The sequence below is a fragment of the Coturnix japonica genome, chromosome 2 (genome assembly GCF_001577835.2).
Source record: "Coturnix japonica isolate 7356 chromosome 2, Coturnix japonica 2.1, whole genome shotgun sequence".
Lineage (NCBI taxonomy): Eukaryota > Metazoa > Chordata > Aves > Galliformes > Phasianidae > Coturnix > Coturnix japonica.
The window spans coordinates 36360469-36386369 of record NC_029517.1 but is presented as its reverse complement, the minus strand read 5'-3'; the positions used below and the strand labels follow the sequence as shown (position 1 = coordinate 36386369).

Below are 25901 nucleotides of genomic sequence, written 5' to 3'. Positions count from 1 at the left end.
TTCCTTTGTTTTTTCCTTTGGGTTAGAAACTGAGAAAGCACAAAGGTGCAGGAAATATTTTCGGATTCCATTTGTAATCAGAACAAGACATTTGTCATATACTAGTAAGTTCTCACTACTCACTACCTATTCTTTCTTAGATAAATTAAAGTTGACAGGAATAATTGTAGGAAAGTTACCTGAGCACTGCTACACACTGAAAAACTTAATGGTACATCTTGCTTAGAGTAAGACCATTAATGCTCATAAAATAGAAGATTAATTTCACAAAAAGATTTCACATAGGGAATAAGAAAATTATATGATAATCTGGAGGAAATCCGGAAGCATGCATTATCATTGATGTTTTGCGCAGTAAATGTCCAATGTGCAGAGAGGTATTAACCACAAGTCAGTAAATCTGAGAGCCAGTTTCTACAGAGCAGATTCCTAGCCTGAAATACTGCGAGTTTAAATCTTGACTAGCTTTGAACATTTGTAGATTATACCATGACAACAGCTGTGTAGCATGATAGTTGACTGCAAACAAGAAGATGAAATTATGACTCCCATCACTGAAAAAATAGCATTAGAATATTGATGTCATTAACACATTAGCCACACCATGCCTATAGGTATCAGAGATATTGTTGTCCTTAGTATGAGCCACTCCATTAGCAGCAAATGAACTACATATGATGGAAGGAGTTGATGCCCTGAGGCTACAGGCATAAAGGTGGCTTGCTGGCTTTGACTTTAAATTCTTTTCTTAATGGATTTGAACTGAAGGAAGTATAGAACAGTGGAGATAATAGCTGCAATGGCATTTACTATTTAAACAGGGATTTAGAGGTCCTTAAAATACGGATTGTTGACCTTATTCAGGGATTGTTATTGCCTCCTATATATATACGCCTTTGCTTTTAGAGCCCTGCACACAAAGGCCTGAGTCTACTACTTGAAGAAATTCCTGAGTACTTGTTCCTTGCACACAAGATACTGCAACAAAACTTGGAAGTTTCTGCAATCTCTTGTAGCAAATGTGTCTGTCTTTTGGTATTTTAAGCCCAAAAGGCTAAAAATATTTTGGAGCATTTTTGTTGAAACTGTGTACAGCAAGCACCTTTCAGGACGGAGACATTTCTGTGCTTTAAAGAGGACCTTACATTTCTTTTAAGAGTTCACCAATTGCACAAACATTTATATGCCATAAGCGAGTGATTCAAAAAGAATCAACTAGCAAAAGTAAGAAGTTAAAACAAAGCAGAAATCCTCTTGAAACACCTATCTTAGAAATACCAAAGAGTTTTCTTATTTTTTTGTAGGGTAAAATTGAAGTAGACATAAAAGGAATCCCACAAAGAGGAGAAGGAGGAAGGGAAGGGAGGGGAAGGAGAGAGGGAGGGGACGTGAAGGACTTTGGTTTTGAGGACTCTGGTTTTAGTACGTTACAGTTGATCAAAATACTTTTTCTTTGAATTCTCACTCATAAACACAAAGAATAGGTGTTTAGAATGGAAATACTTGTAAGTTCTTATGCCTTTGCAGTTATAATTTTATTTTTTTTTTTTTTGGAAGGTACTATAACCAGTTTCACTTCACCTCATTTATTCAAGTGCCTTTATCCTTTAACAGCATTCAAGGAGAATAAACAAATTCTTGAGGAGTCAAAGATATTTCTCTTATTTCACCCACATTTGGAGTCACTTCATGTACAAGTACATAGAAAGGAAATTCCAGTAACAAACTATTTACACCAGAGCAAAAAGCAACGGACAGATATTTTTTTTTAAGAAGAAAACACCACTTTGTATACGTGATAGTTCTAAGGCTGCTGTAAACAGTGTTATCTTGGACAGAATGAATATGCCAGCTCAGAGAAGCTTTTGGGAAACTTTTACATGGATTATGTGTTTGAATGCATGCAAGCATATCTTTCCTTTTTGTAGATGTCCTCCCAGTTCCTTCGACAATGAAGAAACAAAATAACATCGTTGAATTGCTTAGATGCAAACTGATGCTGGGTTTTCAAGAGGTACACCACAGGTGCTGACTGCACACCAGTACAAAAATACCGGGCTCGAGGTTGGCAGCAGACAGCCCTTGGAATAGGACAAGGCTGTGCAGAGCACCACATCCAGCTCTGAAATTCTTTTGTCCAGTAACTTTATACCCCACAGGCTATTATGTACCTTCCTCTTTCCCCCACATATATGCTACTGGTCATTTTTTTGTCTGGTGTCTATTGTATTTTTTTTGTGCAATCTTGTTTCTTCATAGCCCTGAAAGGCAGACCTTCAGATCTGCAGCTGACTTCTCCCAAATCCCTGGAAAGTAACTGCCACGTGGCACTTACCTCTCCTTCTCTGGGCCACGGCCTTCCATTCTGTGTGTATTTGCTTTGATTCTGGCGCTTCTTTTGCCCTCCATCAGCAAATTTGCACAGTAAAGGCTCAGTGGGGGCTGTGAAGACAAGAAACCCAGTCTCTATTAGCAACCCCCCAAAGAAAGTGATTATACCAGCAACAGTAGTGCTTTGTAATACAGATCTTTTGAAGTAAAATCTTGCCTTCTGCAGATATTTTTTGCCTCTTTCAGCCTTGACTCTACTGGCAGCTGTTCTTACTAACTAAGCTTCAAAAAATATATACTGGCAGCCCTTAAAAGAATTTAGCAAATATTGTTGAAAAAATAATCAGCCTACGCAGAATGTTAAGTTGCTGAAGTGAAATAGTAGAGTCAGGCATTAGTTCCAGCTAAGTTAGACACGTATTCATGACCAGCATTACTGAAGGATAAACACAGTTTTACTAACGCAGCTTTCTGTTTTTATTGTAAAAACTTCGCAAGAATCTGTTTAAAGAATAAGTGTTCTCACTATTTTTGTGTTTCTCAGCACTCAATATGTTAAATTCTGAATAAACAGAACAAAATAGACAGTTTTGCCAAGCACAGACCAATTAGTTTTCTTTTCCTCTTAACTTTTCCTTTAAGCAAGTTGGCAGCTGAGAAAACTCTTTTCCTCTCCAGCTGGGCTCTGATGTGGGAGAGTACAATAATGAGGGTGGCTGGAACCCCAGGAATGATGGACATTCCCAGAGCTGAACACTCAAAACCCCAGCACACATTAGGGTGCCACAAGTTGTAACTTTGTGTCTTGGGATCTTCTCCCACCAACCAGCTTTTATTAGTCTGTTCTAATGTATTTTTTCAGACCAAGCTGTACGTGGCTTGGTAGTGGGAGCTTGCCTTGGCTGACTCCATCTAAATGAGGCGCCACAGTCTACCCACTTTGTTAGGTGAACATCAGGATTGTCTTTTATTGCTTATATCAACTGGTTAGTAAATCAGTTAATCAGTAAATCAGTAAATCATGGTTGAAAGAAATCTGAAAATGATGTTTCACATCTGAAACTTTTTGGAAATTTTTGGATTTCCAGGCATTACATCTTGAGGCTCTAATTAATTAACAAAGGGAGTTGACAGGAAAAGGCAAGAAAAAGTTTTTCTCTTCATTTTTTGTTTCAGGAAGGCTAGAAATGTTGGAAGAGTAAGAAGGAAAGGATAAGGAAATACTGCAGTAAAGGGTTAGTCAAGTTGCTGAGGTTTATTTGTAATAAAAATCATTTGCTGGGAGGATTAAATAAGATCGTATAATATTAAAACAAGCTCTCCTCCTTCAACCTCTTAGTTATAGCCAGCTCAAAATGGGTCAGTAAGCATAAATTAAAAATGCAATCACTTAAAAAAAAGACAAAACACACACACAAGAAAAAACCAAACACAAAAAACAACAACCAACAAGCAAAGTACACAGAGAATCTCACACTGATACCACAATTTCTCATTGGGACTGCATCATTTTTGGCTACTTTCAAATCTCTAACAGCTTTGTTTTTTCATTACCATTTTACTAGGCTAGTAATTTCCAAGGTCACTTGAAACTGAACTGCAGGGAACAATCCATTATTGGCAGAAAGCTCGACTGTGTGACCCCAGAGGTCTTTCCCCACCTCTGACATCAGTTACCGTATCAGATTTTGGTAGAAGCAATGTTCAGCCAACCATTTTAAATTTTAAATAATGAAGGTTTAAAAGCATCCAGGTGGCTGCGGAGATTCTTTCTGCAGACGGAGAGATTTTATGGGGCTGACTGCCCTCCACTACTACCAGTTTTAGTCCACATTGCGATGCAGCATAATTTCAGAGCAGTTACTTACAATTCACTTTGATGTGACTGTGAGGGAGGAGCAGGTGCTAAGCCAGCATTAAAGAAAGTCCTATTAAATGTCACATTTGATGCTTCAAAAGCTTTTTATTTCAAGTGTTGAACAACTATCAATCAACATATGGTACTAGGAGTATCAGAAGTATGCAAAAACAATCTGAATGTTGCATATTTTCATGTGCCGTGATCATCTGCTATTGTACACACATGCTGTTAGTCTATATGCTATGATGTGGTACAGCAATCAAGTAAATCATATGGCTTACTACATATCCTTCCTATAAATTAGCCAACCACAAATGGGAAGCCGTTGCCATTTCTGAGCTTCCCATTATTGAGCACTACCATATGAAAACCTTTCATTGTTAAGTTGGGCCTTCCTAAATTTAACTAAGATTGCCAAACATCATTGAACAGATGTGCCAAACAACTTCACACCACACCTAAAAAAGCATGGAAAAAGAAACTGCACCAACTTTTTGGGGTTAGGGAAGAGGATGGAAAAGGACAAATGAACCACGCTCTGCACAGGCAAGTTTCTTCAACAGGAAACTTTTTTCCTCTAAAAATAAATAAATAAATAAATAAAATCTAACAGGAATTCTGGGAAAAAGATCAGCACATGCCAATCAATATTAACACAAATAGAAAGATGGGAATAAAATGTTCTGGTAGGAAGATAGAGCCTAGTTCAGATTTTCTTTATTAGTAGACATTCTTTCTTTTTTTAAAACAAAACAAAACAGTGGGATGTAGCAGATTACATCTAATAACATAAAAAATGATTTGAAGAGATTTAGATCTTAAAGGTTTACACCTGGGAACAACTCTGGTAATAACCTCAAAATATAAAGAATTCAACCTTTGTTATTTCAGAAGTAAGACAGAATGTAAAAGAATCTTAAGAGTTCAAATGTTGCTCTAAATACACAAAAGAACTCAAGTCTGATTTATTTCAGCCCTTTTGAAATCCCTTGTAAGACTCTTAACCTTTGTAAGCTCAGATGCACAGGAATATTTGACATTACTACAATCATTCTTACTAAACAAATACATAATAATAGAGGATTCTGGAAAGAACATATCCTATTCCATATATCAGAAAAACTATTTTTAAGTAGAACTCTTTTTGAATGGCTTCAAGAAATGTCAAAAGTGCTTTGAAAAAAAGCAAATTTACTTCCAACAAAGAAGTAAAAAAATAAAATAAAATACAATCATAAGTAATAAGGTTGTCAATTCAAAAAGAAACTGTTCAAACTATACTAGCATTATGTGATTAAGATCAAAGGATTGGGATATTTTACTCCTAAGTACTTCTGAATGGGAAGAAGAAAAAAATGGGAATGTTTCACACTGCCCCTGTTTTTGCTGCCTTCCATTCCAGCCAAATGCTTCTGAATAAGCAGACTGATTTTTTACCTCTTTTTCTTATGTATCTATACAATGACTGGAAATAAATGAGCCTCTTCTCTCACCTTTTGCACTGCTGACTTAATAGAAAATGTAATTTAGGTATCTTTATATGGTCATATTTTGAACTGATAAGCACATATTTTTTTTGCATGGCTCTTGACAACCTCGAAGTTTTCAGCATGCATGGCATTTTGAAGCATATCTGGAAAATCTGCTGTTGGTATTTTCCTGTCAGAAAAGTGAGAATTGATTCACTCAAGATAAATTTCAATCTATTCCATTCTGATAAACTCTTCAAGATACAAAGCACTGCTCTTTCTTTGACTTCTACCTGACAGTAACAAATAAAAATATCAAGAATAAATAACAGCTTTAACCTGAACAAGGTTCATTAAACCATTACCCATTTTTCAAGGAAAAGATTTAAATGCTTGCTGCACTTCCCATCCAGAGCCTGCTTGAGTTAATAAGACATAAATAGCTCTGAACTTGGCTTTCAGTCCTGAGAAGGAAATGCGATCAAATTGATAGTGCTTCTAAACAGCATCTGCCAAGATATTCAGGGCTGCTTTAGGAGAGGGCAGTTTCTGTAAGTATTCAAATTCTGTTCCCATGGAACAAAATGGCTAAAGCCCTATCTCTCTTCAATCAGACCCTGAATTTACTCTGAGAGTTCAGTGAAGGTGAAAGAGAGACTGGTTTTATGTCAATCAAGGCTGTCAATATTGTTGGAGCTCCCTTAGGAGCTCAACTTCTCATGCTCTGGTACTTTAGGTGGATTGACTGCACAGACAGACAGCATCACACTGACAAATGCCGCTATACCTCCAAAGGCAACACTGCTATTTAAAATAGGACAAAACCTTCAGATGGAAGGAGATTGGGATAATAATGTTCCCTTCCCACACTTGGCAGCCTCTCAACAGATCTTCCAGGACAGGAAAGCAACTTCAACTAAATTGGAAAATTCATCAAAAAAAAAAACCAAACACCTAACTAGTTCTGAATACACGATTTCCTTTTTCTTTCATTCATCAGAAGGCTGAAACACTCAAGCTCCTACATACACAAAAATGTATATATTCACAAACATATGCTTCATAAAGGACTGGGGAAATGAAAGCTGTCATTTGCTTTCAGCAAATCTGTTTCATTATTTCAGGTGCTCAAGTTTGCAGACTGAGAAAAGATTGTCCCCCACCACTTCCAATTCACAGTCACATCACATCATCCGTCCAGCAGTCGCAACAATTACATATACAGCAAAGTAATAACAAGAACATATTTATGTATTTTAACTTCTTTCACCATGAATATTTTTTGAGGACAATATTTTTCAGCATGTCAGGACGAAAGCAATCTCATCTTGTTCAAAAATGAAGATAACGTTTCTAGCAGAGACCTTAGCAATAAGTGTGATATGAACATTCATATGGATCTCTAAACTCCTTCATTTTGTTAATGTGATGAAAAATGATGAAAAAGTTGGTGCCATTAACAAAGAATGGTCAATGAACAGGCAATGATTTTTTTCAAAGCATGTTTTCAAGAGAAGGTTGGATTAATTTATTTTTCAGCCCTGGCAAATCTTCATCCACAACAACAACAACAAAAAAAAAGAAACAGAACAATAATTGCGTTCCCAGTGACACGAAGCATTTAAACCGATCAACTGTTTTTCTTCACTCACTTTCAAATTTTAAGAATTCCGGCAGCACTTTCACGTACAAACCATGCTGAGTACTGGACTGAAACAACCATGCAAGCAGCACCACATTTGTCCACCACAGATCAAACATTAGTTCTACAGTAACACCAAAGCCACTCTGCAGATAGACCTGTTAACTCATACAGGTCTTCAGATGAGAGATGCTAGAGAAATAAAAACTCTACAAGGAGGGCATGACCAAGCAAGTTAAGGCGCTGATATGGATGTACCCACCAAGACTACAGACTTTTCAGAACCTTCAAAGTTAACTTACAAAATGAATTCTGCAGTTTTAAGATTTGAAACTGTAGTACTTTCCTGATCCCATCAATAGAGCAGCTCATTGCGCTAGTGAGTCTACTGATTTCTAAGAAAGTTCTGACATGCGGTACTTATTCACCCCTATGAAACAAACAAACAAAACTCTAAATTCAAAGAAAGTTTATAGAACACAATCATAGCTATTCTGCTCTTGGAGAATGAAGAGGAAAAATTACAAAAGATGGTGTGTGACACAGAAGGACAAAAGTAAAGGTAAGGGCAAAGCATTAGCTGAGTAAGGAAACAGTATGTAATGAAGCAAATAAATACATCATCCTGTTCCATATGAAGTGCTTTGCTTGTTGAAGGACAGAGTTGATCATTTTGAGGGGTAATAAATGTTGTCCCACACATCCAAAAAACTGGATATGAGATCACAGAATAAACATATGTACATAAAAGCAGAATGAAAGTAAAAGCAGAATGAAAGTGCTCTATTACATGTTCAGATAATTTCTTGCTGCTCAATGTTTTTGATTGAGCCAGTGATTCTACACACACAGACATCCATAAATAAGTGCAAAATGGAAGCTGACATCTTCAGAATTATAGAAATAAACTCAACCAATGTAATATATATTTGTCCCCACTTCCAGTAGGTTTATTGTCACACTGAACTAGATGATATTCAGTGGACTTGCACAGCTGATTATGAAAGAAAAACAAGGAGTTAATATTACATTTTGTTTTTAGAACGTATCATTTTCACAATATAATTGTGAAAATTGAGGAAACAATTTTGTATAACAGAAAAGTACCCCAAAGCAAAAGTTAAAAGACAAACACCTGCTTGGCTAGAAATAAAAAAACCTAGTGGTTTACTTTTTCTAAACTGTATTATTGCTGAGGTAATTATCTCTAGTTCACCTTTTTGTCTTAAGAAATGGGAAGCAATCCTTTCATCTTTCTGCCAAATAATTATTTCTGAAAAGCAGGAGTATATTAGAAAAGGAAAATAAATCCTAGGGGAGAAATAGTTCATCAAGAATAAAGTTAGCATTTCTATTACGTGAAACACAAATTATATAGAAGAGGCAGAACAGATAATTCTGTGCATACGGTGGAGAAACAGCATGCTGACTGTGAAGTGCAATCCAGGTCTTATTGCAATCAATGGATCACTCTATGTACTACATAAAAAACTGTACTTAATCATATAATTACAGAAGCCCCAACACAGGTTTGTTGGAGATGATCAGAAACGACAGTCTGCTTTTGATGAGAAATTGCACCATTTATTTTACAATTTGTTTCTGTTTAAAAATCTATTTTAGTTTTCAAATTTTCTACAGAACAGCAGATTGAGAGCATCTGGTTCAGGCCTATTAAAACATTCCTTTCTAATGCTGCTGATAAGGGGAAACCTTTGTAACAGAGAGCATTAACTAGATACGTACATTATTTTATGGAGATAACATACAGAAACAGATGCTTTAATACAGCATTAGAACTTAAAAATAAAAATCAATCCAAATAGCTTAGGTGAAATATTAAAGTAATGCTGAAATATAGTAACAAAATTGGATAGTTTTATTTTCACAAACTCCTTACTCAGCCAACTTTAGTGCTGTCTTCTGTAGAAGGCCATGGATAAGTGAGCAGTAAACCCAGTATAGCATTAAGAAGCTTATTAATGATATTCATTAACTAGTAACTGATTCATTAATATGACATACTTTAATGCTGCATTTTCTCTTTATTTTAAACAAAAAGCCTGAATCAGAGCTCACAGAAGCTGGGGAGAAACTCTCAACAACTTCAGTGAAATTTGGAGTGCAAATGTAATGAGCTCAACGTAAAAAATCTTTACTGCTAAGTACTTGTATTGAAAGTACTTGTATAGATTTTGGCATCAGCCTCAGTGCCATCTGACCATAGAGAATTCTGAGCATGGCAGCTCTTTTTTAGTCACTCTGTTTCTGTGCTTGATGTAATTCTCAAGTTAACAGTACATTCAGTGGATTAACATCCTCATATCCACCAGGTTAAATTCCCATTTTTAGAGTCTAGCAGCTCAGCTAAAACTACTGTGAGTCTGAATCCAAAGTTACTCTAATGAATCCAAATGAAAATTCAAGGTAACTGTGAGGAAGAGCAGATTCATGCCTGTGATTTTTGTCAGAGAACGCAGCTCCCTCAGACTTGATAGCACAGGAAACTTTAACCTTATATGAGGTTACCTGGCAGAGGTTCCCTGGCATAAAGCTGAACATATCATTCATCGTCCATACTTTTCACCCAGTGCTATTTGCAACCTTGCGCAACTGGATGAAATGGATGTGGGAATCCTTGAGAAGTGATTTGGCTTTATAATGTTCTGGAGGAGACTTCACAACAAGAGAAGATGTTATTTTGCAAAAGCAATCAAAATAACTATGTGCATCAGTTTGCAGATTTTTTTTTTCATGTTCCTGTGCATAGACCTCTAATTTCTATTATTTTTAGAAAGTTCCCACAACCAACTGAAATTCTGCACATATTTTTGATTACAAATCCTAGAATTTGGAATAATACTTCCAGTAAAAACACTATGATACATCCCCTTGGATTCATGCCACACTGGAAGAACCACGCACCAAAAATTTCAACATTATCATAATTTGGAGAAGAATATTGTAAACAAGCCATTAAAAGCACTTCACACATTATCTTTCAGACAGATAATAATTAAATATTGAAACAATTAGCTATAAAGTGCTTTTGGTTAAACTGGAAAAGGCTCATGGTGCTCAAAAGAACTGTTAAATGTGGAACCTTAAGAATCCAACTCACTTCTCCATGTTGGATACACTTCTGTGTGGAATTTATGTGTCACAGCTCCTCTCTGTTTCTCTCACTTGAGACTAAGAAAGGCACTGAACTAAGCCAATCCTACACAGGCCTTTTGTAAGTTATGCAAATGATCAGTAGAATATAAGGATATGCTATTGCAGTAGTAGCCCATCATCCTTTTCCCCACTGACAAGAGTCAGCAGGTGTGAAAGATTCTAAAGAACAATAATTAAAAACAATAACAACAAAAAACAGAACAGTTTTTCTCTATATTTGCATATATGACAACGTTCTGCTGCCTTACTGTGTTTACTATTGTCCCAGATAGCATCATAGGTACAAGATTATACGTTCCAATACTGAAGCAGAGGACAGGTTTGAGTTGGCTGACCTTATTAAGCTAATAGTGCCCCAACTATAGCACATTCCCTTTGCACTGGTAACACTTGAATGCTTCTGTACGAAGGCAGACAAGCTTTGCATATTATCCCAGAATTACAATCTACACTAAGTGAACCCCAAATCATTCTTTAAATTTCTTTTTGCCCTCTCCCACAGTCTCAGAAGTTACTTTGTTTGGATGAAAATGGAGATCTTGTATTTCTTCCTGTTCAATTATTAAGGAACAGCAACAAAGTCAGCTTCATTTGAAAGGCTCAGCGATTTTTAAATGATCTCATGTACCGTAATTTATAATGGAAAATCAGGTACAAATAGTGTGAGATGCTTTCTGGTTCCCCTCTAATGGAAATAAAATGAATCCCTGGTAATGGGTGACCCTACTTGCTTCTGTGGTCACCCATTTTAGTTTTTAGTATTCTCTTTAGTACTCCCAGGAGAAAAGAGCAAATGCAAAGCTTTTATCTATTGCTTTTTCTCAAAACAACAGGTCTGCGTTTCTGCTATAAAATCTATTTTTACTATTCACATAAACTAACGTTATTGATCACAGAGACTTTGCTATTATCCCACTAAGAAAAACCTACTTGTACTGACAGTCCAGAGACAAAATCATTTGAACCTAATGCAGTAAAAAGAATTAATTCCAGCTTCGCTAATACAAAATTATTTCACGTACCTGTTTAAGTATTTATTATTTCTCATTGAATCTATTTACAATTTTAAGTCATTACATTATTTATTAAATTTTATTTAGCATTTATTTATATAAACCATTAAATTATCATCCCATTATTCCTTGCTTGTGTGACATTTCTAGAACTAACACCACAAGTAAAAAAACAGTAATTTCAAACATATGTTTTCAATATAAACAAGGAAACCTGGCCAAATGTCTTATGTCAATACAATGACTTTTTTTCCACCAGCATTATTATAATTGCTGTATACAGACATTTATTTTTGACTAATTAAGGTTGAGTCTTGGCATTCTCTGCTCACACTCCAACATATGCATACCATTAATGTTCAGAACAGCTTATTCAACCCAGTGTTAAACTGCATGAGGATGTCTCAGTTACAATCATTAGCTTATTTAATTCAGATGTGCATGTTTCAATACTACACTGTGTTTACAGGTTGTGGGGAAAGAAACATCTGTTTTGTCCTTGTGAATGGTCCTTACAATAAAGAAGAGAACATACATACATATAATGTCTTCATTATTTGCAGCTCTAGGCATATCTTGATTAAAAGTAGCAATGGGAAATTCTTAATACAGGAAAAAAAAGGTTTGGTTTGCATAGAGATGCTGTGCATGGTCGAAGCAGTGACACCTTGACAGAATCAGAGCTCAAACAGCATATTCCTCAAAGCATTGATTCATGTCAACACATGAAATATTCCTGTGCAAACGAAACATCAATCCCAATTTTTAATCTGTTCAACAGCTTAAAAATATTAAGAAATAATGTGGTGCTTTTTTTTTTTCTTTTCAGAATGCCTAATGAAAATCCTTTTATTTAAATCAGTTCTAATTAACACACATTCCAGCAATGACTGCTGGGTGCAGAAGCAAAAACTCCAGTCACTTAGAATTTAAAACATAGCCAAGCAATATCATTTTGCTACTACTGTGAGAAAGAAGGAAAAGCTGAAGGGAAGATTCCTTTTATTGTTATTACCCTTCTTTCATTTTATTTTCTGCATTCACTGAAAGATATAACGTGAGCGCTTTAAAATTAGCTAGTTTGCTAGAAGTTAACACACAGCATTGCCAGCTTCCTTGCTTAAATGTGGGATCACCTCTAAAAAGTGGATTTGACCCTGACTGTGGCAGAAGTGTGGGCAGGCATAGGTTACACAGCAGAAAGCATTTATCAGACGGGTGACTGATTCTTAGAGGCAGGAGTTCATTTTGCTGTGATGGAGAATACCCAAATCACACTAAGCACCTTGGACAGTCTAATTACTGTGTGCTACAAAACCTCCCTGAGCACCCCACCATCTTTCTCCTATAAACTGGCCCAGGGGAAGGGAGAGATTACTTTGGAAACTGCCATTAAGTAAGGACAATGATGCCCTTTCTGATGCTCTTTCTCATGGCAGAAGAGGTGAGCAGTTAGGACTGCTGGCTGTGCAGAGCCATGGGACATGCTGTTCCTAAGGCCAATACGCAAGCTCCAAGGCCACAAGGCAGGCTTTTCTGGGTACTACCAAATTAAATCTCACTGCTCACTCCACCAAACACCTGTGGGTTGGAAGCAAATGGGTCATTGGCATGTACTTGCTCAGAGAGGAGGGAAGGGCCATGGAAAAAAATCACTCAGCAGCTCCATTTCCTGAAAGGGCAAAGTGACAATGTGTCCCTGAAGCCTACAACCACCTGCAGCTCCTTGCCAGGATGTGGGAGCTTTGCTCCAGCTTACAGTGGTTGTCTGCCTTCAAGGTGTAACTGGTCCTGTGATTTCTAAGACAGAAAGCTGCACAGTAGAGTCACTGGGAATTTTCCAGTTAGTTATTTTATATAACCTATTTTTAATGATACTTTATGCAAAGGAAAGACAAAGAAATGAAATTACAATCTTTTCCCAAGGTAATGTAAGATCTAACTCATATTTCTTAGCTCTTTTCAAAATGTGTTGATACCAGTGCTAAATCTAACGTGCTACAACAAAAGTCAATTTCTAACCCTTACAGCTTAAAAAAACATTTGTTGCCATCTGAGTTGATAACCTAGAATATTAAATATATAATACTAAACCCTTCCACACTTTTCAAGCACAGAGCTCTCAGCTGAGCTTAGACAAGGAGGCAAGCTGACATATTAGAGACTGCATAAGTCTCACCTCCTTTAACTCTGTACTGTTCATGTCTTGGGGTTGTAGGAAGGTCATGCTACATCCTGCTCTGCCATGGGTTGAAAAATGAGGAAAGAAACGTGATCTCAGTACTAAGACAGGAAAATTAAAAAAAATAATAAAATAAATCCTCTACTTTTCAGTTAAAAATACAGGAAAAATAAAAACAGGGGTGAGCCAAAGACAACAATGAAGAATAGGGGAAAATAAGGTACAGAAATAGGCAAAGAAAAACACATTAAGGAAATGAAAAGATAAACAGGAAAGAAGGAAGAGTAATACTTCTGAAATGCCTTTGAAAATGTTCTAGCTTCACACAAAAGTGAATGTAATTGATATAATTTCTGGATGACAACAGGGCTGTGATGACTGTCTGAGTCTTCACTTGTACAAACACCAAACGAAAAAAAAAATTACAACTGAACAAGTAAATGAATGGGCTAAATGTTACTGCCTGTAGAACAGAAGTCTATAAAATGTGTGTTTTTATTTAGAAATCAGACTGAAGACCAGTTCTGTAGCACTATTAAGAACCCACTAAGACCATGGATGTTCTCACAGTAACCATTTGGGATTAAAACATAATGGAAATATAAAAGACTGTAGAGTATCCCCTACACAGAAGTACTAAGATCCTATTATCAAAGTCAGTTGAAAGTTTATCTCAAAACCCTATAGATGATTCAAGACTTCTATGCTACAGAGATAAAATTAGAGATGACTACATGAGAGAGAAAAAATTACAGACATTGCATACAGATGAATTAAGTCAGGTATATTAAAAAAAAAAAAAAAAAAAAAAAAAAAAAATAGGAGCCTCTAACACTAGTGTTCATGATTTCTTAAGGTTCCAGCACCCATCTGGATGGGATCTTCCCTTGGTTTAAAGGCCCAGGGACACAGCCATGACAGCAGGATATGAGTACTGTGTGCACCTCCACTCAAAGCACAATTGCAGCCAAACAGCATTACCAGAATTAGGTCTGACAAAAGCTGTCTCCAGCTGATGTGAAGTTTTCTTCAGAGAAAATGATTTCATGAATCAGCCAGCAGGGAGTGACAACATTCTGCTGCCATTAAGTGTATGACTTCTGGGTTGCAATTTCCAGCAATTTAATAAGAGTCCATTGCAAACATGATCATATTTTTCACTCTGCTGTTAATAGAAATGCTAATACAACTTCAGTTTCTTTTTTATTTATTTTTGCCAGCCTTATTTTTTGTTATGTAGTATTTCAGAGGCAGAAAGCAAAGTCTACGCCATGATGCTAGTAAAACTTGTAGACAACACAGTAGAGTAAGAATTAAAGATCAATAACTCTTCTATTTTGAGGAATGTGGTAGGCATAGCATGGACTTCCTAGCTTTCTTCTGCCATGAGAAGGCCAGCTCAGTACAGTTCCTGCTGAACTTTGCAGCCTGATGAGAGAGACAAGTGAGAGAGAGAAAGAACTTCTCTTTCCAGAGCATCTTCTGGTACAGGTCCAGAGCTGGCAAAATAATCCCACAGTTTTGAGGATGGTCAGAAAGAGAAGAATGAAGTTCAAAGCAGAGATAATGTAAAGACTGAATAACAAAAGCATGAATACTTCTAAATTTTGAAGTATTCTCCAAATACTACAGCTGGGGTTTGTGTACAACAAGAAAAAAACTACAGATAACAAACAGCAATGCACTGTGGTCAGTATTAACGCTATACTGGTAAATACTAGTAAACACAATGGTAAAACACCAAACTTCTTTAAGACTTCACTGAAATTCTAACACATACTAGAAGTCAACTCTTAATAGCTTTAATAGCAGAGGGGAGAAATAATGGAAACCTAAGTTTTATTCAGCATCAAGATTCGAGCTGATTTTTGCTCCTAGAAGAAACTCCAAGAAATGGTAGAAATGTTACTGTTAAACCATATTTCTTACTCTGAGGGACTCACAGTCCCAGCTCTTAGGCTTTTATCAATGGACAGGATGGAACCTCAAGCTCTACAACTCAGCTATGAACTGAGGAGGAGGAACTACTAGTACTGGAGCGTTTGCATACCATACAAAATGAACAAGAGTTCTTCCAGGATTAATTAGTATCTCTTATTCCTGCTTTATCATTCCTCTATGATACAATTATATATATATTATATATATGTCTATGATACAATTTGATCTATTCATATTTATACCACACATCTTACTAGCTTTGCAGTACTGGTGTATAAGCATGCTCATACAGTTCTCAAGCTTTTATGCTATGCTCCTTCAAGCTAAGTTCTGCTGACACTTTTTTTATACTTCATGAGGTGAAACTTATTTTTCAGTCCCTATTACAGACTTTGCAGACATTGCGAAGACCTCAGAAACAATAATGAATCTATTCTCCCAGTACACAGTATTCTCTTGCTTCACATAAAGATCATCTGCAAAACAGAGAGACTGAAAATTGTCCAGCATCACACAGGCTCTAAGTACAAACCTCTTGAGTTCTTGGCAGTATTTAGACTAATCCTCCTCAATGAGCTCTAGGTGCTTTACTTTCAGTCTCCTTTCCCACTCCACTCTGAGCAAAGGTTTCTTTCACCAAACTAAGCTTGCCATACCACAACCAACTCACCAAAAGCTTCATCAGGAGACAGCTCTGTTGTACAGTGCCTGCGAAAATCCAACTTGAAAGGATAATTTGGACTAGCTGTTATTAAAGGTGTGGTTTTTTTTCTGAGCACATACCATATACACACCTATATAAGCATATGGTACTAGGCATCTATGGAAAGTTATCAACCACAGAACATCAGAACAGAAAGTAATTCTAAACCTGCAAACAGACCCATGCTATTTACTGTAACATTTAGCAATTCCTAGCTCACACTCCTATAGATCCCTAGAGGGCAATGTCACCTAATAGGTTGCACTTATGTCCCCGCTGTCCTCATATAAAGATGAAAACAATTCTACCAGAAGTCAGGGATAAGTCTGTACTTTATAAAATTTAATTTTGCTAAATACAGATTTGTTTCTATTTACTTTCAAGAAGTTTTTCGGCCTGATTACAAGAGCAGCAAAGTACAGCTGATTTCCAAAAATCTACCCATCCTTGCAAACCTCTGGGATTTTCCCATCATATTTGTATGTCAAATACTCTTAGGTAACAAGTGAAGAGAGATTTCAAGACACTGAAGCCTTTGAGAATAGCATACACAAAACCAAATACATGCGTAAGAAGAACTTGAAGGTCAAACAAGATGATCATTTTCTTCCCCACACTTACTGCCTCGCAGCTTTGCGATCAATATCCACTTTTGTGAAGCTCTGTCTCCTGTTATAAAGGCCCACTGCCAGCACCAGATCTCCCTCTACATTTATTCTCAGCATTGCTCAGCTGGTATGCAATGGCTCCAGCAGCTCTACTGAATGCCATTTCAGTGTTCTTCTCAAAACCCCTCCCATTAACAGCAGCATGCTACTTCTAAACAGAAAAACAAGTTTGGGGAGTTAAGTTACAAAGCTGCCGACCATAATGGAAGCTGTGACTGTTCAACGTCTTTCAGAATCAAGTAATGTCAAGTAATTGCTTTATTGATGGATTTATCAGCCAGGATTTAGACCTTGAAATATAAAGATGTAGGCTTCTGTTTGTTTTTTGTTTGTTTGTTTGTTTGTTTTTTGCTTCCTCTTTGTTTTAAATGATTGATAATTATTTCACAAATGTTTTCCCCTGGCATTTGATTTGCTAGATAATGCATAAACACAGAGTTTCTAATAGGTTTCCTGGCTTTTTAACCTAATTTCTTTCCTCATTACTTTTCATTTCATTTCCAATTCTGCTATAAAAAAAATCTATTTTTCCTGAAGTTCTATTGTGTAATCTGAAGCAGCCCCACTTTTACAACATAAGGAATATTTTAATATAACAACAAAATTGAAAACATTGATTGAAGAGAAGCTAAAGTGTTCCATACTTTAATTTTTTTATTTCATGTTGAAGCAAATAACACACATTCTAAGATGATTCCAAAATTATGGTGAAACTAACAAATATTTTGCATGCATGACCCTTTAAAATACGTTCCACGTAAAAGCAGTTGGATTGGGCAAAAAAATGACAGTTCAGCATAAGAATATGTCTTTTTCTGTCAAACACTGACTTGCAGATGTTACTCTATTGCAAGAATGTATTAGATAACTAATGATGAGACAGAAGGTAGATTATGGAGTTAATTGTCAAGGAGTGCAAATTATAACCTTCACATTTTTCTAACATGGAGAAAGGAAACAATGACTAGAAGTTGGGGGATATATAAGAGTTTCAAGAAAACAATGAAAAAAATATTTAATTTAAGGCATGAGAAGTAGTAAGTTTTCCAATTACCGTCATTAGTTTCAGAGGAAGTGAATAACAAAGTCTAGTAATTCATTTTTCAACTGAGCATTTATACTCTTCGGAGTTGCACTATCAGTTGTTCTGTGAGCATTCTTGGATTTATATGCCTTACTCAAATTTCCTCTGAATGAAGAGCTGAACTGTTTGGCTTTTCTCCTTTTTCTTCTTGTCTTAACCAGCATAAATCTACTGAAGTCAGTGAGATCATGAGATTATTTGCCTTACGGGGTTCATGTCCAATCACTATTCTGTTTATAAATGCATGAATGTACAGGTCAGCTTTCTCAAGAAAATGACTTAAGGTCTAAAGAACCATCATCATCCCCCCTCCCCCCTCCTTTTTCATTTCTTTGACAAAAGCTTTCTGGACTAAGAGCAAGACATGTTTTTTTGTTTTTTTATCCAGTGAAGGTTCTCAATATGCTATCATTCTTTCCACAAAGATCCAATGAGATTCTCTAGCACTACGTTAAAAAAATTAAGTGTGTATTTTGTGTTACTACATTATTCAAAGTACTGGTCCATGCACTGTGACTCAGGACAGAGGAAGTCTTCTGAAAAAGAAGTCTAAAGAGAACACTTCCAATCTGCTATTCAGCCTATTTATTCTTTCTAGTCTCTCTGTTCTTTTCTTTTCTTTTTTTTTTTTTTTTTTGGAAGGTGTGGCTCAGGTAGAAAGGATAACACAATAATGACCTTCAAGCAACAATACCTGTATTGTAAAATTGCAATTTATTCAGATGTCCTTTCCAGTGTAGCCTAAAGAAATAACCTGACATGCTAACAGACAGATTTCTATTTAAACAAAAAAGAAAAAAAAGAAAAGTCCTTAAGAAATAGGCTCCAAAAAACATGTTTTTGACTTTCCTCCTTGAATTCCCCTGACAAAAGTAATGAGTGAGGTGACAGGAAACCTGATATTAATTCTGCAAGTTCTAACTAGATGTGCAGGGGATCTAAGCCTGAGGAATAGAGCTGGAATGCAGAGCAAATAGGCAATTATTCTGAGCAGAAGAATTCTGTGCCTGATGATGACTTGCCTGTCTCCTTTCTCCAGTTGCAGTTCTACAGAGACTGTAATCTTCTGCGTTGATGCCTATATTCAATCTTAATGCCTGATATTGAGTGATGGGAAGCTGTAGGAATTCCTGCAAGATTCATCGTTAATGGGTTTAACACAAATGGCATGTCTGTCTGGGATATTTCATAAATACATAACCTACACTATGTGATCGGAATAATTACTTAGAAACATCTAAAGCACCCAACTCAATATACAACATTTTGTTCTTCAACTTTTGTTACTTTCTGCTTTACCTTTATCTATTAATTTATCTGTTAAAAATAATAAATATTAGTAGAAGGATATGCCATATTTTTTTAATGCACTTACTCACGCATGCTTTCCTGTCTTTGTGGTCTGAAGGAATCCATTTAGCAATTTTTGCCAGAAGCTGGGGATTGTACTGGCCATTGGACTATGCCATAGCAACTGCACACTAGTAAGCAGTTCTGATGCACTGGAAATGCAGATCTATCAACTGTTCTAAATTTAGGCGAGGAACATCCAGAAAAATAAAACTGTTAGACAAAAAACTAAAGATAATGTATGAGAAAAAAGCCCACCAACTTATTTCAGGATGAGAAAAAAGATCTTGCTTCAAATATGCTTTTCAAATAGGTCAAATTAAAAAATGTATTTATTATTAATTTTTCTGTCTCCTGGTCCATCCTTTTACAGGCCCAACATCTGCTAACTTTGTTAGAATATGACATGCAGAGGATTTATTTGTCCACAAGGCCTCTCTGTATGAAACAAAATTGCTATGGTTTCTGATCCATCTGAACACTGTCATTTGCAGCAGACTGCATTCATTTATAAGAACAGACTATCCTGACAAGGATCTCAATGACCCACTAGCAGAAAGATTCTTGGTACTTGTGCTCTTACATTAGTGTAATAAAAAAAAAAGAAAAAAAAAAGAAGGAAATGATATAGGGTCCACCCCACAGGAATTCATTCCATATTCCACTGTGTCCTGCCTCTGACAGATGATTCAGGCACGGCGATACCATGCAAGGCTCCTACTGCTGTGCCTACCTTTTGTTTTCCTTTTGTCCTCCCAGACACCTCATAATTAAAGAAGCATACTGAATAAAATATATGTTCAGATCTAAAAAACTATCACATGATGCAAAGTGTTCCTCCTCAGACTATACAAAGTATTCCCATATAGATATAGATATATAGATATATTTTAATAGCCAAGTGTGCTGCAAAATAACTACAATACAGTCTTCACTTCCAATTCCATCTTAACACGTGGACAAAAATTATTTTCTGAAAGTGAAATCTCATTAGATCTTCGCATCAGAGTTTGCAAGGCTTTTCCAGAGAGCAATACGTACATTCAAGCTTTGGCCTCAGGGACCAAACAAGGCAAGGCTGACAAGTGAGAAGCTAGAAAAGTTAAACAAGAGAAATCATATTTCAGTTTTAATATCACATTGATATTGGGTTGTATTTGTTCTCAGTAGTCATGCCTAGTTAATCCCCTTCAATTAGTAACTGCAGGAACTTTAGTTTGAATTAAAAAAAAAATCACAAAGTAATTTAACAACAGTTAATACTACTTATGTCTTTCAGACATGCAATTATGCAAATCCACCAAGCACAGTTCTGACTTTATTTTCTTGGTTGAAACCACTATTGGAATAATGAATCTATACAGTGGCATCTGCTACTCCTGTTATAATTAGTATTTTTAAAATGAAGAGAAAGGTAACCTGCAACAGTTTCACTATTCCCTGATATCAACTAGTTGCTATTTCAGTTTCTTCCCCGCTGTTTAGTAAAGATGTAAATGCAGAACTGAAAGTGAGTAAGGAATCAAGAATACAGACTAGGACATTTGCCAGTACTGATCTAATTTCCAAAACATACAATCTCTGAAACACGTATACTTCATTTTAGATCTAGCAGACCTGAACATAACAGAAGTTCCAGTTTTATAGTAACATGAAAATATGTATATGTTACAAAATTCAAAGCATAAAAACAAAGTATTCAGCTCAAAACTCTCCATACTAAATCCTCCAGTTCACCTGAAATGGCTATCTGAAGATTCTGGGCCCTTCAGTAGTATATTGCATGGCAAGTTAACAAAATAGTCCTTTATACATACAGTCCTGTGCTCTAGCACATTTCAGCAATGTTCTTCTGATATAATTTACACCGATACAGTCTTCCTCCACTGAATGACTAAATATTTAGTAACATCTTGTTTTTCATTACTCTTAGCCACTTTGTAATTGGTCGACTTGAGTCTAGCAGCACTCACTAAATTGAAAGTAAAAATATTGACTAAAAATAGTTTGATGTTTCAATAACCTTATGATTTCACTTACAGAATGCAAATTAAAACCTAAGAACAGCAACAAATTAAGGCATAAATGGCAAAAAGGGCCAAACATCCTATCATCAGCCTCACCATTATAATGGCTTTGAATTACTGTAACACAAGGGAGTAATTTGTGTTAAGTTCCCTACAACAAAACGTGATTACTGCTAAAGTACGAAACAAGGTACAACAGAAATATCAGACAGTATATGGCATCATTCTTTGCACATTAATATAACTCACGCCAATTTCTGTCAATGTTATTCCCAGAAGTTTCAAATGTGGACCAGGAGAACCATGATGGTGACTTAGAGATGCCTATAGGTATTCCAGATACAAACACCACAGAAAAAAAAAGACTGTATATTTTAAATTAGGAATAGATCAAGAAAAACATTACACCTCACATGAATGTTAGCTCAGACTTATGTTCAGGAACATTGAAATTTCTGACATTTCACTGAATGGTCGTAATGAAGGAAATAATAGTAGCTCATGGAAAAAAAAAAAAAAAGCTACAAAAATCATATCACTTTAGAAAAGAAAAATGCTCTGTAATAAAATATTGTACTTTTGTCTTACAATTCTTGGTTGTTTATTGCTGTTGCTTACTTATTTGCTTTAAATTTCTCTGTCATTGTTCTCAGTTTTTTATGTCACTTCCACTAAAAAGTTTCTTCCTCAGTTTTAAATGAGAAAAATTCAACACTACTTTTACAAGTTGTCAACTTCTGAGTTCTGGAACCGGTGCCCTTGTCTTGAGATACCTGTCTTTGTCTACAACTTCTCCTGCTTTGAGTAAGAAAACAAAATTAGATGAAAGCAACTAAACTTCAGTGTTGCTATTGTTGTTGACATCATCCTTGTGAATCCTTGTTCACATCATTTTAATCTAAGTCCCTTATTCTATCTACAGTGTTTTCATTAGAACATATCATTACTATTTATCTGTCATATATTGTTCTTTAGAGGCTTTTTGTTTGTTTGTTTTGGATATGAAAACACTGAAATTATGTTTTAACCCACCTTATGAAACAAAATTCTTAAGTTATGAAACATTTCATGGAACGTTGTTTCCATATTTTCAGAATTTTTTACATCTAACATTAAGCCCCAACAAAGAAATGTCTGCCATTCACCAGGTTTCTTTCTAAACAGCAAAACAAAGTAATTCATGCACATTCAAGGACTTTATTTCCACATCCATTTATTCTAACACTACAAGCATTCAGAATGATTCAAAAGTCAGTTACTAATTGTTATACATCTGTATGGTATGAATCATATATGAAATACCAAAAGACTTGGAAGGTATTTATGTAATTATGACTAGAAGAAGTGGTAGTGCAATACTGCTCTGGAAATTAACTCTAGATAGATAATAGATAATACCTATTGAGGAGGTAACATAATGAGAAGTGCAAACAGCCTTGAATAGCACATTTGCAAATAAATGAATTGAAAATAACACATACTTCATATAAACATTTCTTGCTCTCTTTTTGTTAGCTCTTCTAAATTGACACATCCTACCATGTTGCAGCAAGACTGCTGATTTTGTGAATACGTCAAGAACAAGAAATTCTACCTAGGTGTTTATTTCTGCTCATAGCACGTGCTGGAAGCTGTGAGAGAACAACGAAGCTATGTTAGGATCAGATTTCCTTAAGCCCACAGAGTTCATATTTTGTTTTATCTGTAAATAGTTCAAAAATCAGTTAATTAAAAATGTGAATGATTACTAATATGCTACCTCGTCTTTTGTAGTTTTTATTGCTGTTGTTATCATTTAAAAAGAGAAAACTTGCACATGTACTATAACACTGGTTGTTCTTTACTGTTTATTCCACTTTCTCTAAGTGTTCTATACTGGTATTTATTGATTTGATAATGGCAACAGGCACTACCTAAAGTATGACATCTGGTGAATCAATCACTATTACCATAGCATTACATTACAACTCAGTCCAAGGTTATTGTGTTCACTGTACAAAGTAAATAATGTTTATTACTGAAAAACTACCAACCTCAAGCCAAGCATGCTGTGTTATCACATATTTTATTATAACTTGTGATAGTAAACTATGCTTAGAGTGCTCATCTGCACACTGGCTTTCTGAAGGAGGATGGAGGAGTCTCATCTCTCTGCCAAAATGAACTGTATGAGATAGTCAATACAGCTAAGTCCATAATAAAACACTGTGATGTTCCACCCCCAGTTCAAGTAATTTCTTTTGTACTATTCTATTGTACTCAATATTTAACCTTAATAGTGAACTAGTTACTTTTCGCTCTTACTGGCAGGTTCGCACCTTTCCAAACCATTTTTTAAGAGACCTGGTAAAAATAATGCTGCTGTTCCCTTTGCTCTGTGCAGTCATAATCATTTTTCTGGTGAAGAGAAACGCTCTTTGAACACCAGTCCAATATTTGCTGTAGGTTAAATCAATGGGTTCCTTTTCTGTAGAGTGCCTGAGGGAGGCCTCACAGGCTGATTTCTCTAAGCAGTGTTCAGTGCGGTGGAGATGATGGCCACCTTCTTCTGCCCAAATCTGCAGATTAGAGTAAGCAGGTTTCACTACGGACAACTGCTGAAGTTAAACGGCAGCTGGGCTTCTGATCTTAGAACAGATAGTACCTCATTATATTGTGCAACTAGTTATATCATGTTTCCTATAAAGTTTATACGGACACTTGCTGGGTTAACACCCCACTTACTGTAGGCACCCTCTCACTAGAGGCAGTGAAAATGCAACAGAAAGGATGAAACACAAGAAGCAGTTGGTGGAGTCACAAGAAGAACAAAGATGCCCTTTAACACAAATTCTGTGTTTACTAAACAGGACCACCTTATTCTACTGAGCACCTACTTTTGTATGTACAGACATACGCAATATAGGCCTCTATATCTGAGCTTGTCTTCATGAGATTCCTCTATATACAACTGAGAAATATAAGAGCGGTCTGCTCTGTGACAAGATGAAACACCACTCGGTGCTTCCTTCTGTTAACTACAAGAAGAGACCAGAAGATGTAGTGGGATGCAGGCTTCTACATTCAGCCTGGTTATCAAATTTGGCTTCTAGAACTTGAGGATTCAAATTGTTTCTTACAGAGCTGCTCACCAAAATGGAGTGAGATTTATTATTTTCTCAGCTGTCTGTCAGCAATGCTACATAAGCAATATTCTTAATATGATGAACACATTAAAAACATGTAGAAGAGAAAAGAGGACAGTTAAATCATAGCATCAACTATGGAAGCAGGAAATTGCACTTCACATGTGGGATTTAGTGATACTGATTAAGAAAAACAGTTTGTTGGCTGCTTGCTGATGACCTGGCAGTAGCTGATGTCATCATATTATACAAACACTAAGGGTACATTGCTATGCTGTTATTATGTTATGTGATCATACTGTAAACAGGATTCATTTTCCAAAACCAAATTAAAATTTGATCTCATATATTAAAAATATGTACATATTAAAAATACCTGTATGTACACATGGGCATCTCTGTGTGGATGAGAACATTCCCTTCGTTGTTTGGGTTGTGCTACTGTTAGATTAATTTATCCTTTAGTTTAACAGCTCTTATTTCTGACAGAGTGATGGATGAATGCGAATGAGAGCTGAGGGTGAAAGATTCATTTCAGCCTCTTTTTCTGTGCAAAACAGTGAATGGAACCTGACTGAAAAAAACCCAACTCTTTAGTACCATGTAAACAATCCTCACCATACAAGTAATGTGGTGCACATAGCAGGGGGGTTGAAACTAAATGATCATTGTGGCCCTTTTCAACCCAGGCCATTCTATGATTCTACGAGTAGGTGAAAAAAATAATAGTATAAATTGTTATTGTTGAATTTTCTCAGCCTACAGAAGACATTCATATTTGATTCACATCCTGAACTCTTCTCCTGTCCTCCTCAGAATAGTCAATCCCTTGCTTCCCTTGGTCATTCACTTCTTATACTTTCACATCAGTCCAGCACAGCAGTTACTTTCTATGAAAATGCTGAGAAATGGAGATGACTGCTGGCCTTGCCTGGAATTTGGAAAGAAACTCAATTTAAAATCAAAATAGATTTAAATGTCCCTGGATCTAGCAGTGGTGAAAGAAACATCAGCTGAAGCTTTCAATTTTTTTCCCCACCAAGAATTTTCAGAATAATATATATTACTGTACTTTCAGTATTTGATTTGTCTCTCCTAGAAGCAATTCATGTTTAAATTCCAGGGCTGTAGAGGTTTGAAGAATGTTTAGGTTAACTTTATCATGCTAAACCAACATGCACAAGGATTAAAAGCAAAAGGCCACAGCCTATATGCAGTAGATTTAGTGAAGTAGCCACACGGTAGTGTTAAGGTGGGACTGAAATAAAACAAACTTCTAAAACTTCCAAACAGATTTTTAGACCCAGCAGACTTGCTCCTTGTGTCTA

General features: G+C 36.0%; 1 protein-coding gene across 9 annotated transcripts in view; it reads right to left on the bottom strand.

Annotated features, from left to right (window-relative positions):
* Positions 1-25901, bottom strand: part of RBMS3 (RNA binding motif single stranded interacting protein 3) — a 689820-nt gene that overhangs the window by 87496 nt on the left and 576423 nt on the right. For all 9 annotated transcript variants that reach the window (XM_015853914.2, XM_015853918.2, XM_015853919.2 and 6 more), the window contains one exon: positions 2336-2442. In XM_015853914.2, the coding sequence (XP_015709400.1) occupies positions 2336-2442 (107 nt within the window). The remainder of the gene's footprint in view (positions 1-2335; positions 2443-25901) is intronic.